This window comes from Frieseomelitta varia, unplaced genomic scaffold (genome assembly GCF_011392965.1).
Source record: "Frieseomelitta varia isolate USP_RPSP 00005682 unplaced genomic scaffold, Fvar_1.2 scaffold_572, whole genome shotgun sequence".
Lineage (NCBI taxonomy): Eukaryota > Metazoa > Arthropoda > Insecta > Hymenoptera > Apidae > Frieseomelitta > Frieseomelitta varia.
Window position 1 is genome coordinate 92,963 of NW_025110337.1, and position 16,343 is coordinate 109,305.

Sequence of the window (16,343 nt, forward strand, 5' to 3'; positions counted from 1 at the left end):
ATTGTAAAATGTATAGTATATTGTATGTTACAAATTGTACAATATATTTGATGTTATTTACATTTCATCAAGTATATTTTACTTTGTTGTGCAATATTTCATCTATTGTTAATTATGTAGAAAAGTTAGGTATAAGTGATTGTAAAATGTATAGTATATTGTATATTACAAATTGTACAATATATCTGATGTTATTTACATTTCATCAAGTATATTTTACTTTGTTGTGCAATATACCATGTATTGTGAATTATATAATAATTACATATATTGTAAATTATAAATATTATAATTATAATGTTAGACTGCGGATTTTTCGTGCGTTTCATCATAATTTGAATCTTTGTTAATGTAATTAAAAAAAAAAGACAAAAAAAAAGTAGAAAATCTAAATACAAACTTTTATAAAATATTCTATTGTAATTATTATATGCAATTTCTATATTTTTCCACCGTAAATGCATAAAAATCCACACTCCAATAATTAAAAGATGAAAAAAATATTAAAAATAACGTGCTACTGATATAATCTTTTGACGTATCTTGTTACTGCTTATTGTATTAATAAAAACAATTTAAACAATTTAAAAAATTGTGCAGAATTAATTTCTCTATGTTGGATAATTACACAGATACCCGATCAAAAGGCCAATATTTAAAATATTTACAATGTTAAAGATAAAATATCACTGACATAATTTTTTGATGTATTTTGATGTATTGTGTCAATAGAAATAATGAAACTTTAAAAAATCACGTGGAATTAATTTCCCTGTAATTTTATTATATTTTTATTATATTATATTATTTATATATATTATACTCTTATGTTATATTATTTATACATATTATATTCTATTATTTATATTATATTCTTCGCAAGTTACACAAGGCTCGATTGTTAACTTAATGAAACAGATAAAAAAAAGAGAGAAAGACATGTCAATAATTTAAATTTTTTCGCGAATTTCGCCACAGAGATTAGTTAAAATAAAGAGCAATCAATTGTGAAAATGGCGTTACCTTTCCAGATTTGACGTTCTCGGCGCATCGTGGACCGTACTGAGGCATACCAAGAGCAACTTCCAACCACGCCAAGACCGTAGGTGCCCTCCATCGTTCCATCGGCACGGACGCTGCTTCCCTGAGCAAACGAAGCTTCTCAGCGTAGCCTTCCTCCGTCAGCGGCGACCACGATCTAGGATCGACACTGTCGGAGCCCTCGTTACTTCCGCTACCGCCGCTCGAGTTGTTCGCTGCCTTTCGATGCCGCGTGCGGGCGAACACTCTGAAAACCGAGACGAAGAAACTGCTCTTTGAGCTAAGAAGGTGCTACACACTTCGTGCGAGGGCACGAACGCTCCAAATTAACTTTGTAACTCTGTCGATTCGTCTCTCTGTCGAAAGTGGCAAAATAAAATAACATAAACATCATTTTTCTCTACACGATTCATAATAATGTTCAGGGATGGGCAAGTAGTTTGCTCTCATTTCCATTATGACGAAATAATTCACGGGAGTGCAACTGACTAGGTAGGTCCACTATCAAATTGAACATTAACTCAGTTCAATGGTTCAATTTTTATAGCCTCTTCGAAATTACGTCGAATTAATTATTTTATTTTGAAGGGATGTGACACGAAATAACTGACAAGCTATTTCTTCTTTTCTAAATTCTTGACTTTGACCATTTTCGTAATTACCGGCATATTTGTCAAATTACTTGTCAACTGATATTCCTATAATACGTTGAACGTGATAATGTAATAAAAAATCTTCACGAAGTAAACTAATTTTTTAAATATTTTCTTTAAAGAGAAAAAGTGATACCACTCGTAACAATCATTCTTATTACATATAACAATATTAAATGCATAGACAAAAGATGTTCTTATTTTTTTTTTATGCATACATTGGAGAGTTTCTCTTTTTCCCGCTAGTCACGATTCTCATAAGTTTACCATTCTTTAGCGACCTCCAAAAAGTCGATTAATAGTCTTCCGATGGAAAGTGTTGAGAGAAGTATGAACCAATGTTTTATCATTGTAAACTCATTAAGAAATTATTGATAAAGTTATCATTGTAAATCAATCAATAAATATTGATGTAACATAATTGTAAACTATTAATAAAATTTATCATTGTAAACTAATTAAGAAAATATTAATAAAATTATCATTGTAAATCAATCAATAAATATTAATGTAACATAATTGTAAACTATTAACAAAATTTATCATTGTAAACTAATTAAGAAAATATTAATAAAATTATCATTGTAAATCAATCAATAAATATTAATGTAATATAATTATAAGCTGTTAATAAAATTTATCATTGTAAGCTAATTAAGAAAATATTAATAAAATTATCATTGTAAATCAATCAATAAATATTAATAAAGTAATATAATTGTTAACTATTAATAAAATTTATCATTGTAAGCTAATTAAGAAACTTATCATTGTAAACCAGTTAATAAATATTAATGGAACATAATTGTAAACTATTAATAAAATTTACCATTTGTAAACTAATTAAAAAAATATTTAAAAAACATTAAACTAAATTAAAAATACTATATAAGTACAAAAGTACAAAAGTACTATATAAAAGATACGACGAGCAATCTATCTCTCTCTATATATTCATTCTACTATATATAAAAATTTCATTTTACAATCAAAGTTTTGATGTTTTAAAACGCTCGCGCTTTCGAATCTAAACCCGCTCGACGGTTATAACGTCCTCTTATTAAATGTAACAGCAGCATTGATCAACCGGAATCGCCGCAATTTCCGCGATTTATTGTTATTTCATGGAAATCCAGCGGCGACCCAAATATGCTGGCCGGACAAAGCGTTTAATCCTGTCGAGTCGATGGCGTATATACTCGTATCCTACAGTCCTCACCTAGAAATTGAGCCCCAAGTGCCACCGCGGGTCGCGGAGGAGCGCGAGGCAGGTGTCGCGACAGGTGTGCTCTGCTTGCTTCTCCTCGGCTCTGATTCCAACGGGCTCGACAACTGCTCGACCGAACGCGACAACACGGAATTGTCCATGGACCTGGAGAACGCGTTCAGCGGCGACAGCGTCGGGCTGCAGTCCTTCGGCGTGGTCGCTGCTGAAAATTAATAACGTCAGAAGTGAAAACGTAAAAGAAGAAGAAGAAGAAGAAGAAGAAGAAGAAAAAAAAAAAAAAGAAAACACTGAAACTCCAAAAATTTTCGCTCGTCCCCTTTAATGTTTCTCTCCGAGAAACGAGAATCTGCAGAGGACATTCTGATGCAACATAAAGAACGCAACGGCCCCACGATTTTCTGCACGTGAGGCAGAAACCAGAGAGAGTTTCGTGGCGTTCCGGTTCTCCTTGATTTCAATGTTATCATCGCCGAGGAGGACGGAGGATGCAGAGCGATTACGACCGGAGCTTTCGAGGATTACATATTATAAAAGATGTTATTATATAATATTACATATTATAAATGGAGCATCATTTTATTTTTTTTTTTTTAAATATATTTACATATTAGACGAAAATTTATATTACTATTCATTTAAATTAAATTATGTTCGATTAATTGGTAGAATTATTTTATTCACATCAACAGCAACTGCAATTTTTAGGATACGTATTACCACGAGGACAAATATCATTCTGAGGAGCAATAGTAATTACTAATTTATTATCAGCGTTACCTTATATTGGAAAAATAATTGTTCCGAAATTAGAAGCGACATTTTGCAATCGAATTGAGGGAAACACACGGTGACGTTGTACTTTCCTGAAACTCTTTACGTATGTATAACAGTGACATTACGCTACATATCGTTGCAATTTTTTTTTCTTTCTTGACGCGATAAAAACGTTGATTCGTGTGTGTGTGTGTGTGTGTGTACGCAGAGTATTATAACATGTGGATACGTGTCTTTAGTTTCTGGCTGCTGCAACACGTGCATGCGCATGCATCGGCCGTACAACACACACAATTAGCCGATTGTTAGAGCAAAACCACGGTATAATGGACCTTTAATATTAATTACCATTTGCGACCGGATCGGGTGGGCAAATCAACCAACACGACAGACAGAGACGCAGTTCCTCACGACCAATGACGATCGATTGCTCTCAAAAGCAGCCGCCTAACTAACGGGTACAATAATAATGCAAAACATACATACCGGTGACTGGAGGAATTATTTTACGTACGAAGAACTCTCTCGATGATGGAGAGTCGTTCTTGCACGTGGGATTGTCGTGTGAAGCATGTTGGCACAGTGAGCGGATAAAAAAATATTGTTTCTCAATAAAGTAAATGACGAGTGATTTGTTTTAGAACTACGCGTTATCTACGAAGCGGCAATTTCTCGACACTCGTTAGTTTCTTGGTAGTGTTGTTTATTAAGTAAAGAATGATTCTAGTAGCTTTCACAAACTTTTAAAAAAGTTTCCCTCCCCCCCCCTCTCCTCGTTATACACGCCTAAATACCACAACTCCATCGTCAAGCAAAACGATCGATTTCGGACGAAGGAGACCAGCGAGAAGCAGACATTCAATCGTAAAATAGTTCGGATAGAGAAAGAAACAAAGAAGAAAACAGTTCGGCAGAAGAGAAAGAGAGAAAGGAACACACAGAAACAGAGAGAGAGAGAGAGAGATAGAAGCACACGGATCCTTCTCCTCCTCCTCCTCCACCCAGTCGAAGACAGAAAGAAAGTCAAAGTCAAAGTAGAGAAGAAAGAAAGAAAGAAAGAAAGAAAGAAAAGAAAAAAAAAAGGACGACGCTGAGAAGATACGGGTAGGAGACGACGATCAACGATTTATGTTTTGGACACTTACACTGGTACATGTGGGATGGTGCAATGGAGGAAACCACGGAGATGCTGTCCATGTCGAGACCGCTTCCCTCGACCGTAATTGTCGGCGTGCCTGCGCGGAAATATAATAAAGTAAAAAAAAAAACGTATGCATGTGTCTCGTTGCACCGCGAGATCCACGTCACTTCGCACGCGCGCGTCTAGATCATTTATATATATATTTCCCCCGGTGGTTCGAAACGGAACTCGTTCGTTTTCTTTTACTTTCTCGTTTTTTTTTTTTTTTTTTTTTTCACGTTTGCGAAAATCACAGAGTCAAAGGTTACGGCTTGGATAGGCACAAATTGGGGGAAGGCTGCTCGTTACTGGCATTGGCAAACTCGATTTTGTCTATTTGGGGCTGAGGGGACACGTCACGGATATTCTACTAATGTAAATTTATTTTGGAACGGGGCTGCCTGCTTGTTCTTTATGTTGCACATTTTATACTTACGTTGTGAAGGTTCCGGAGGCAGATATTATACAGGGATGGATAATGAGATCACGTTCAATTCGATATTTACATTTCTCTCTGTAGAGAGAGAGAAAGAGAGAGAGAGAGAGAGAGAGAGAGAGAGAGAGAAATATTCAGACGAGAAATCTACGAGCAAGGCAAAACAGATAAATACAAAGTGAGTTAACCTCTTGCGCTGGAATGGCGTGCAATCTTTTTGTCCCAAATGTTGCAACATTTTCTCAGTTTTAAGTATAGTTGAATGTAACCCAGGCAAAACAAACCGATCAGTTTATTACTTCTTAGTAATTTCTATCTATTCAGTGATATCACACCGGCGAAAGGAAGAAGAAAGCGACGATTTATTGTATACGGATTCGGTCACTCGTTATGGTCCGCGCAACCAGTTGCCAGCGCAAAGGGTTAGCGGGGGTTCTGGTAACCGAGATTTTCCAACAGAAATGCGAGAAAGTGGATCGTGAGTAGCAGGAGGACAAGGCCAGTGTTTCAGTAGATAATTATTTTCCTTTCTTCTTCTTTTTTTTTTTTTTTTTTTTTTTTTTTAAGGGAAATGGAACTTTATCGTGCAAAATTAAATTATTGAATACAGCTTGTTTTCAAGTTCTGAATCTCAATAGTAGAATAGCGATGAAGGGTTAATCGTCCCAAGTAAGACAACATGTTCCTTAACCCCTTAAGCGTTTATATGTCGAGTGCACTCGTCACGAGAAGGAATTTTCTTCGTTTAATGTCGAATATACTCAAGTAAACCATGTGAAAGAGAAATTCGCTTTTGTTATTTATCGTAAAGTTGAAACTATTATATACATTTGTAAGTTTAGCACGTTTCAGAATACTTCAAAGGCAACAAAACAAAAAAAAAAAAGAAAAAGGTTAAACTAAACTGAAGAGGAGAATGAATGAGTGATCAGACGAACTTCTAACGAAAAAAAAAGCTACGGTACTCACTCGAAATTGGGCAAAGAGATTCGCTAAGGATCGAACGCACGGACTCGGATTGTTTCATATCAACGCACCGCCTAATTCAGACACCGTGCACATGCATAGTGATCGCAGCACGTACGTTCTGTTTGTCCTAAATCAAATCGATCAATTGGCCTTAATGCGCGGCCACGAGGAACTGGTTGAATAATACACGGATGGAAATGCTTTCGATTAGCAGCCACCACCTCCGATTAGCATTCGCGGCTGATGAAAACTCATCGTACCTCCGCGTTCCTTCACTCTCGTTTCTCTTCGCTTTCTTTCCGCCCTTTCTTCTTTCGTCGACCCGACGGACGCACGGTAATGCACTTTAACTGGACGATTAATCTCGCCGGTTCTATGCACCTAAGCGTAAGAATCATCGCGTCCCGGCCACTCGACACTCTGATGAATAATAATGGCGATTGTATTATGCCAGCGAGATATAGCTTCGCGACTGGAAAGCTACCTCATTCCCCCGGGAGGGGAGATTTTTCTACGATCGATATGAACGATGCAGAATGTGTCGAAAGATCATTTTGATATTCAGCAAACTCTTGGACAGACTGTCGAGTATTTTTCGCGCGAGATTCTGTGGAAATTTCGAAATTTTCATTCCCCGCATTTCTCTGATTTCGCTGCACTTCTACGTATGTATATGTTGATTTATATCTTCACATCACCGATAGAAAATGAATACGAAACGTCAGGCAACGTTACGTTAAATTTCGATCGAAATTTAAATAAGAGGTAAGTCTCACGTGATGTATAAATCTTCTTGTATAAATAATTAATCCACTTCCTTCTGTGGTGAAACCATAACGAGATCTTGTCAAATATTTTCTAAACCTACCACTTAATCAGAATCGAACTTTCAGTCCTATGTGACGCATCAATTATAATTTTCCAGTGTTACGAGACAATAAACAATTTAAAAAAGGATCTCTTTTTCAGTTCAATACTTTGATATCTTGTTTCACGATGATTGAAATTTTGATATCTATCGCATGAATCAAAATAGTATTGGCACGCCTAGTTCTTCTTGCGATATTTTTGTGAAAACAAATGTTAACATGTAACAACGTTATACGTGTATATTGTATATTGTATATCTCCAATAACGAGACTACGGATTTTTATGCATATTTAAATTTTACACACAACGAACACTATTACACAGCATTTTAAACGCCATTAGCGAAATGGAAATTGCTTCCAGATAAAAAATTGCTTCTTCCATATAAAATACCTTCCTTTAGATATTATATATATATATATATATATATATATATATATATATATATATATACTTTCCATATAAAATTAATATATATAAAATATAAAATATCCAAAGGAGGGTATTAATATATAAAATTAATATAAAATTAATATATATAAAATATAAAATATACAAAGGAAGGTATTAATTTTATATTTATAAAAATTTTATATATATATAAAATTAATATATATAAAATTTTTGTAAATATAAAATTAATATATATAAAATTAATACCTTCCTTTGGATATTATATATATATATGTATTTGTACAATTCGTATTGTGTGCATTTCTGCAGCTTCTACAAATTTTTCACAAATTCGCATAAAAATCCGCGGTATACCAATAACTAATTATTGGAAATTGTTGCTATGCACGTTGCTCTCGAACCATTCGTTCGAAACAGATTTTGCCCAACATACCTTTTCACAAGGATATCGTCGAAATGCCAATACTTGTATGTCAAGATCAATAGACAAACAGAAACAACGATAATTAACCCTTTCGCCATTGAACCTCACGTGAAAAAAAAGTGTACACATTGATCGAATCATTTCCTGAGTCCGTTAATAGGTTTTGAAATAGAATCTCTTTTGAATTTCCTGACAAGGGCCTGGAATGGTTTTTTTTTTTTTAAACAAACTTTAATCCTTTCAAAAATCAAACCTAACCTAACCTAACAAAAATCTAACCTGAAATTTTTAAGAGGTCAACAGTTATACATTACAGCTAATCTTTTCTAAATTGCAATAAATTAACCAATAATATAATTCAAATGATGATAATTAAAATAAATAGATCCATACAAACATGTTTCTGTCTAAATGGAAATCAATATTAATTTAATATTGTAATAAAAATACCAGTATCTTTTAAGCAATTGTAGAGAAAGAAAAGGGCCTAGAATGTTTTTTTTTTAAACAAACTTTAATTTTTCAACATAACCTAACAAAAATCTAACCTTAAATTTTTAAGAGGAGAATAGTTATACATTACAGCTAATCTTTTCCAAATTGCAATAAATTAACCCGTTTCTTCAATATTCTACACGTATAATTCAAATGATGATAATTAAAATAAATAGNTCCGTACAAACATGTTCCTGTCCAAATGGAAATCAATATTAATTTAATATTGTAACAAAAAATACCAGTATCTTTTAAGCAACTGTAAAGAAACAAACGGGCCTAGAATGTTTTTTTTTTTTTTTTTAAACAAATCCTTTAATCCTAACCTTAAATTTTTAAGAGATCAACAGTTACACACTACAGCTGATCTTTTCCAAATTGCAATAGATTAACCGGCCTTCAATATCAAAATATCAAATGATACATAAACAATTAAAATAAATGGAAATCAACGTTAATTTAACACAAAAATACCAATGCTCTTTGAAGCAATCGCAAAGAAAGAGAAATCTAGGAATCCGTCAGGTTGTCCTAGCTAGTTGAGGAAGATTTTTCATTACAACAATCTCTTGCAACAATCTTTAAATATTCTACCAAATATCCGTGAAATCGAAAGAAATAGAAAAAAGCTCTTCTTGATGGCTAAATCATAGTAGTGTACTTTTAATGTGCCTTTGATTGACTCCAAAATACCTAATATATCCGGCGTTTGTGCGTATAGATGGTCGCGTGTAGTATGCTGTACATATATATATATATATATATATATATATATATATATATATATATATATATATATATATATATATATATCCGGCGAGTGTAATGAAAGGATTAAAACACGAACTACGCGTTATATATACACACACACACATAAATATCTTACCGTCGGTAGTGGAATCGGAGAGATTTCCACCGACGCTGGTCGCGCCGCCGCTTTCTCTGTCGCTGGATCCTCGGACACCGCTGTCGGCGCTGCAACTTCCGCGATCGCCCGCCTGCCCGCCGGAAGAGCCCACACCTGCCGCATTGCCAACGTTCCCAACGGTCACTCCTAGCTCCGTGCTGCCTAATGGCGGTTGAGAATTCATATGAGGGATGATACCGCAGCCACCGCCGCCGCCGCCGCTGCTACTTCCGGCGCCCGGTGTCGCCGCGCCGTTCACGCTGCCCCTCGGGAACGAGACCAAGGATTCCTGGTCGCTCAAGCAGATACCGCCGCCGCCGCCTCTTTCCGCCAATTGGCGCTGCAACTGTACATACCGGCGCCTCTCTCTTTGAAATACGAGGAATTCCAGGAGAAAGGAATTTTTAGGAAATTCCCATTCTTTCGCCGTTGGAATACGAATATACAATTTGGTGGGAATTCGTGGAAATTTCGCGTATTCCGCTGGCAACAGAAATTTCGCGCGTCTTTTGATAATTAGTAGCGATCTACTCTGCACTTTGGACATTGTTTTTTTTTTTCTTTTCTTTGGTTGGTTCTTGGTATTTGTATTCAGCTTCATTAGACGAGACGAGAATCAAATTGGTTAGAATATTTATTCGAGAATGATGAATATCTATTTCGTAAATTCAGCGTTATGTTAAATGTTTTAAAGTTGAATTGAAATGATTTCGCTCTGACTTTCGAACGAATGTTTGTCATTTTAATTTCATTTAATTTAGACGAAGATGAAATTATTTCGAAAATGAACAAATACTTTTTTTTTGTTAACTTCAGTATCATACTAAATGTTGTAAAATTGAATTAAAAAGATTTCTGAAACGCAGAGCACATCACTCTGACTTTCGAACGAATATTTGTCATTTTAATTTCATTTAATTTAGACGAAGATGAAATTATTTCGAAAATGAACAAATACTTTTTCTTTGTTAATTTTAGTATCATACTAAATGTTGTAAACTTGAATTAAAAAGATTTCTGAAACGCAGAGCACATCACTCTGATTTTCGAACGAGTATTTGTTATTTTAATTTCATTTAATTTAGACGAAGATGAAATTATTTCGAAAATGAACAAATACTTTTTTTTTGTTAACTTCAGTATCATACTAAATGTTGTAAAATTGAATTAAAAAGATTTCTGAAACGCAGAGCACATCACTCTGACTTTCGAACGAATATTTGTCATTTTAATTTCATTTAATTTAGACGAAGATGAAATTATTTCGAAAATGAACAAATACTTTTTCTTTGTTAACTTCAGTATCATACTAAATGTTGTAAAATTGAATTAAAAAGATTTCTGAAACGCAGAGCACATCACTCTCACTTTCGAACGAATATTTGTCATTTTAATTTCATTTACTGTTATTGGATGAGACGAAGATAAAATTATTTAGGAAATGACATTTTGATTATTCAAAAGTCAGAGTGATCGTTTTAATTTCATTGTTCAATTTCAGAGCATTACTCATTCAATATTAAAACAAGTGAAAATTGGTTGGCTTGCAGAATATTCAGAATACCGTGCGAGGCTCGCGAAAACTGATGCTATGCATTGCGTTTTCGAAAATAACGCAGAGCATATTGATATTTTTGCAAAATTCTCCGAAGAAAGTCTGGAGCTCGAGAAGCGCTCGCATCATCGATCAGTTTCGTTGAATTTTCCATCGTTGGGAACAGAAACTCGGAGCGGAAATTTTGGGACACGCGTGACTCCCCAGCCCATCAGTTTTAAACTCGTTAGCCGTCGGCCCGTTTATGCACAGCGTGGAAGACAATTTCAGGGTGGCTCAAAGCGAGGCTCACCCTCCGCGTAATTGCACGCGCGCGCAAAGAGTCGCTTCTTACCTAAATGTTGCCAATCGATCGGCTGGTCGATTTTTTCCAGACGTCACTGCCAACCCCAAACAGAGTCTCGCCAAGAAATAAGTTTCTCCCTCTCTTGACTCGACAAACAAAAATTCTAAAATTCCGAGGGACACCGTCCATTCTTTCGATCTTCTTCAAAGAATTTGCTTGGTATCGAAAAATCAGATTAAGAAATCGAGAATTGACCGACTTTCAGAAATTTCTCTCGCGTAACATCGTATATAAATGGAAAACCAAACGCGAGAGTTCTCGCAAGAGTCTTCTAGCAAAGTTGTAATATTCTTCTCAGTTCCAAGTATATATTTAAGTAGAACAAATAGTGAAATTTATTCTCATTGATTTCAGTGATGTTATTACCGGCGAGTTCGGAAAAACGAAAACCGACGAATTATTGTGATACATACGGCTCTGGTCACTCGTCGCAACCACGAGGAAACCAGCGCAAACAGGTGAAAAAAAAAAAATTGTTGCCAAATGTTTGCAACGCGAGGGTTGCGAATTGTGTCTCGTCGTTTTCTCCCCGAATGCGGCGCCACTCTTTGCGAAACGCTTCAACCAACCGCCGCCAAAGTGATTAAATTCATCAAGTCGGCTCGCCGAGTAACGCGCGTAATAATGCACGCGCTGGGGGACAAAGCGGGTCAGAGTGGAAGGAGAGAAAGAGAGGGAGAGAAGAGGAAGAAAAAAAAAGGAAAGAAAAGAAAAGGGGGCTCACCTCTTTTATAGTCGCGTGTGCGTGAGAAAGGGCGGCTTCTTTGTCGGCCAAACTAGCCGCGAGGCTGAGACTTCGATCGGCCTCGTCCCTCGCTGCCCTCAGAAGACTCCAGCGCTCCCTCTCTCTCTCGCGTTCGCGCTCCTCCGAAGGTATGCCGACTCCTTGCTGCTGAAGGCGTCCTAAAGTCGCCTCGTTCTCTCGCATCCGCTGTAATCAACGGTCAAAGAGACCCATATCCGGGCAGTAATTCCACCCAAGAACCACCACCGTTTAACAATGCATGCAGCAGCCCAGCCACAAAGTGTCAAAGACGCCTTTTGTAGACACACACACACACACACACACACCCCCCCCCCCCTCCCCTCCCGGCAAACAACAGTGCGCGCGCGATGTGTGATTAAAAGTGGTACGCCGCTCCGATCGTAATTATGCCTCTGCTCTGCGTCTTCATTAAATTTCGACGGAATTTCGAAAATTCATCAAATCGCGGAATTTCGGAAGTCAAAGTGATCCACAGCGGTCACCAGGATCAGTCGATCGAGATTTATTCGGATTCTCGCGAGAGTTGGATTTAATTTCTGATCGCTAGTGAAATTACTTTTTGTATGAATACAATGAATTTGGGTTATTATTTAATTTTGTTAATTAAACTGACTTCGTTCGACCATCTGTAGAGTTTCTGTCTATTGTTGATTAATTTTATCATTATCGACACTAATACTATCAGATAAATTTCTATTAGAGACATTAAAGTAAAAAAAAAAGAACTTTATAGTACAATATTTATTTATATCTATTTATTTATACACTTTAAAGTCACTTGAATCTCGAAAAATATACATCTGTAAAATATCCAACAAAAATTACAAATTTGTTATTTTGACCATTTTGGTAGTTCTAGTGTTAATGATAATTATTGATTTAATCTTTTTATTATTATTATTATTAATTTAACTGACTTCGTCCGACTATCTAGAGAGTTTCTGTCTATTGTTGATTAATTTTATCATTATCGATAATAAACAATAATATTAACACTAATACTATGAGATAAATTTCTACTAGAGACGTTAAAGTAAAAAAAAAAAAAGAACTTTATAGTACAATATTTATTTATATCTATTTATTTATACACTTTAAAATCACTTGAATCTTTAAAAATATACATCTGTAAAATATCCAACAAAAATTACAAATTGGTCATTTGGACCATTTTGGTAGTTCTAGTGTTAATGACAATTATTGATTTAATCTTTTTATTATTATTATTAATTTAACTGATTTCATTTGACTATCTATAGAGTTTCTGTCTATTGTTGATTAATTTTGTCATTATTGACAATAATACTACTAATGACACTAAAACTATGAGATAAATTTCTATTAGAGACGTTAAAGTAAAAAAAAAAAAAATAATAATAAAGAACTTTATAATACAATATTTATTTATTCACTTTAAAATCACTTAAATCTTTAAAAATATACATCTGTAAAATATCCAACAAAAATTACAAATTGGTCGTAATTTTGACCATTTTGGTAGATCTAGTGTTAATGACAATTATTAATTTAATCTTCTTATTATTATTATTAATTTAACTGACTTCGACCATCTATAGAATTTCTGTCTACTGGCCAATTTTGTCATTACCGACAATAATATTAATAATTACTAATTTAATCTTTCTATTGTTGTTACTATCTATAGAGTTTCTATCTATCATTGATTAATTGCAGAAAGTTAATTTTTCCACTTTCGATTGCTCAAAGACTGACACACATCACGAAAAATTTCTCCGAGGGGGCCATTTTCATTCCTCTTCATGGTCACGCCGTTTTTCTTCACGTAAAATTCAATCAGCTTCGGCGATGGAATCGTTGAGAAATGTTCGAGAGATTCTCGAACAAAGAATAATCTCACGGTGCGTTGTAACCCAGGAGAGATTTCTTTTTTTTCCATCGACTCTTCTCTGTCACCTTTCATTCTTTTTCTCCCCTCCGTGAAGAACCCCACTCTCGGTCGACAGCGTGGTAACTCGATGCAGGTGCAACTTGTCGCTTATTTACAGGTGTCGTGTACCTTTCGCCTATTAGCCGCTAGGATATCAGCTACGGAGAACTTAATCCACTTATCTCTTCTCCACCCCCGAGGCCCGAAGGAACTTCACCGTGCGTATAACAGGTGTTGCAGGCTGGTTTATCGGCTAAACTTCGGGACAACGCGATTACTGCCACTCCAACGGGTCGGTCAGGTGTTGCCCGTCGGCGGGTCAACATTTCCAAGTTAAAAACACGCTTTGCCTGCCGGCTGTCACGCGGAAAGTCACGGGTGCGTGCACGCGTGAAGATACGCGACAAGTTTCGCATCGCGTCTCGTTTTTTTCTTTTTTTTTTCTGACCAAAATCATCTCCGTAACGAAAAAATTTCGTTATGGAACTTACCGAACGATGGAACTTATCATCGTTCAATTAATTAATAATTCGATGTTCCTCGCGAACAAATATTCAGCAAATTTCCTTTATTTAGGAAAAATTATCAGTCCTTCGATCGATTATTTCTGTTCCTGTCATACCTGTCGTATCTGTATATTTAGTAAATTTACCGTTTCGTTCGGAAGAACTGACGAACAGTATTGATTTAATTAATTCTTAAATTCGATTTAGGAAAGGATGATGGCCTATTTTAAATCGCGAGTTTCTTCTCGGTTTTTTTTTTTTTTCAACATAGTAACCTACAATATTGTAAAAAATAATACGTAACAATGATATATAATGCACGATATGAAAATAGACGATAATTTTCACGTGATTCATAAAACAGTGGAAGAATTACGTGAACATTTTAGCGTTATCATATTGATTTTCAAACGTTATGTAACATAATTGTGAATCGCGTGAAAGTTATAAATGTTTTCATACTGTGCATTATATATCATTATTACGTATTATTTTTTGTAATAATATATATTATTATACGTATATATATATATATATATATATATATATATATGTGTGCATAGTATATATATTAGTATTATATAGTATATATATAGTATATAGTATAGTATATGTATATATATAGTATATAGTATATATATAGTATACGTATTATATATATTTATTATATATATTATATATATTAGTGTACGTATTATACGTATACTAATATATATAATATTATATATTATATATATATATATATATTAGTATACGTATTATTTATATATATTTATATTATACATTAAAAAATACAGAGAAACACTCGCGATCTATAATAAAAAAATTTTTTTTTTTATTATGTTTAATTCGTTGAATAAAAATTTATTTTATTTTACTTCGAAAGTAAGTAAATCCCATAAATAACCATTATCCTACAATTTCTAAGTGTAAATTAATTGCGTCGTCAAAACCGAGATTCAACCGACGAATTAGAGGAACGTGAAAAAAAAATTACTACGCTTGGAGAAGAAAATTACTAGCGTGATAAGAATTTTATTTGAATGCACACACACACACACACACACACACACGCATAGGTTAATCGTATTTCCTCGCTAACGGGTTAAATATCATCGACGAGGAGGATCGTAAGACAATGTGTGCTCGTGCTCGTGCATAATGAGAGATGAAAGAAAATGCTTGCGCCCGAGGGTCTTAGGGCAGATCCTCTTCCTCCTGGTTTCCTTCAATTTTCTCTTGCTTTATCCTTCTTCCGTGTGTTGTCCGTGCATCACGCGTAATCCACCTCATCAGCAAGGAGCGTCACGTCGACGTGACATAATTCTCCGTGGGAAGTCTTTGCTGCCTCTCCGCACTTTCGTCTGGATGATTTCAGATCCGCTTGTTCTCTTTCTTGTTCGACACGCGGATTGATGTGACAATGGACGTCGCAACAGCGACAAACGTCGAGGAACTTCGCTTGTTTCAGGAGCTTTCGAAACCCTGTACTTTCGAATGAAAATGTCTAAATTTTTATTCAACGAAAACTTTATCTTCTTTGATGTCGAATGAATGATTCTTCACGAGCAGAACACATTGTGTGCTCTTTTCATTTTCATAAGAATTTGCGAGAATTGTTGTTCGAAACATTCTTTTAAAATCTCTAACTGTACTCATCCTTTTATTTTCTAATAAATATTAGCTACTTTGTAAGAAAACCTTTTCACAAAAATTGAACAGACACGTGTTTGAAAATGGCCGAAATATTTGTACTTGCGAAATAAAATAAAATAAACTTTTATTATACTAACTAAATATTATTACATTATATAATATAATATTATATTATACTATAATTACTATAATTATAGTATATACTAATACTTT

General features: G+C 34.7%; 1 protein-coding gene across 1 annotated transcript in view; it reads right to left on the reverse strand.

Annotated features, from left to right (window-relative positions):
• The window catches only part of LOC122534058, a 117,368-nt gene that overhangs the window by 16,359 nt on the left and 84,666 nt on the right, over nt 1-16,343 (reverse strand). Inside the window, exons 7-11 of the mRNA XM_043664344.1 lie at nt 12,018-12,224; nt 9,372-9,738; nt 4,842-4,931; nt 2,914-3,124; nt 1,024-1,288 (exon numbers count right to left, since the gene is read on the reverse strand). Of these exons, the coding sequence (XP_043520279.1) occupies nt 1,024-1,288; nt 2,914-3,124; nt 4,842-4,931; nt 9,372-9,738; nt 12,018-12,224 (1,140 nt within the window). The remainder of the gene's footprint in view (nt 1-1,023; nt 1,289-2,913; nt 3,125-4,841; nt 4,932-9,371; nt 9,739-12,017; nt 12,225-16,343) is intronic.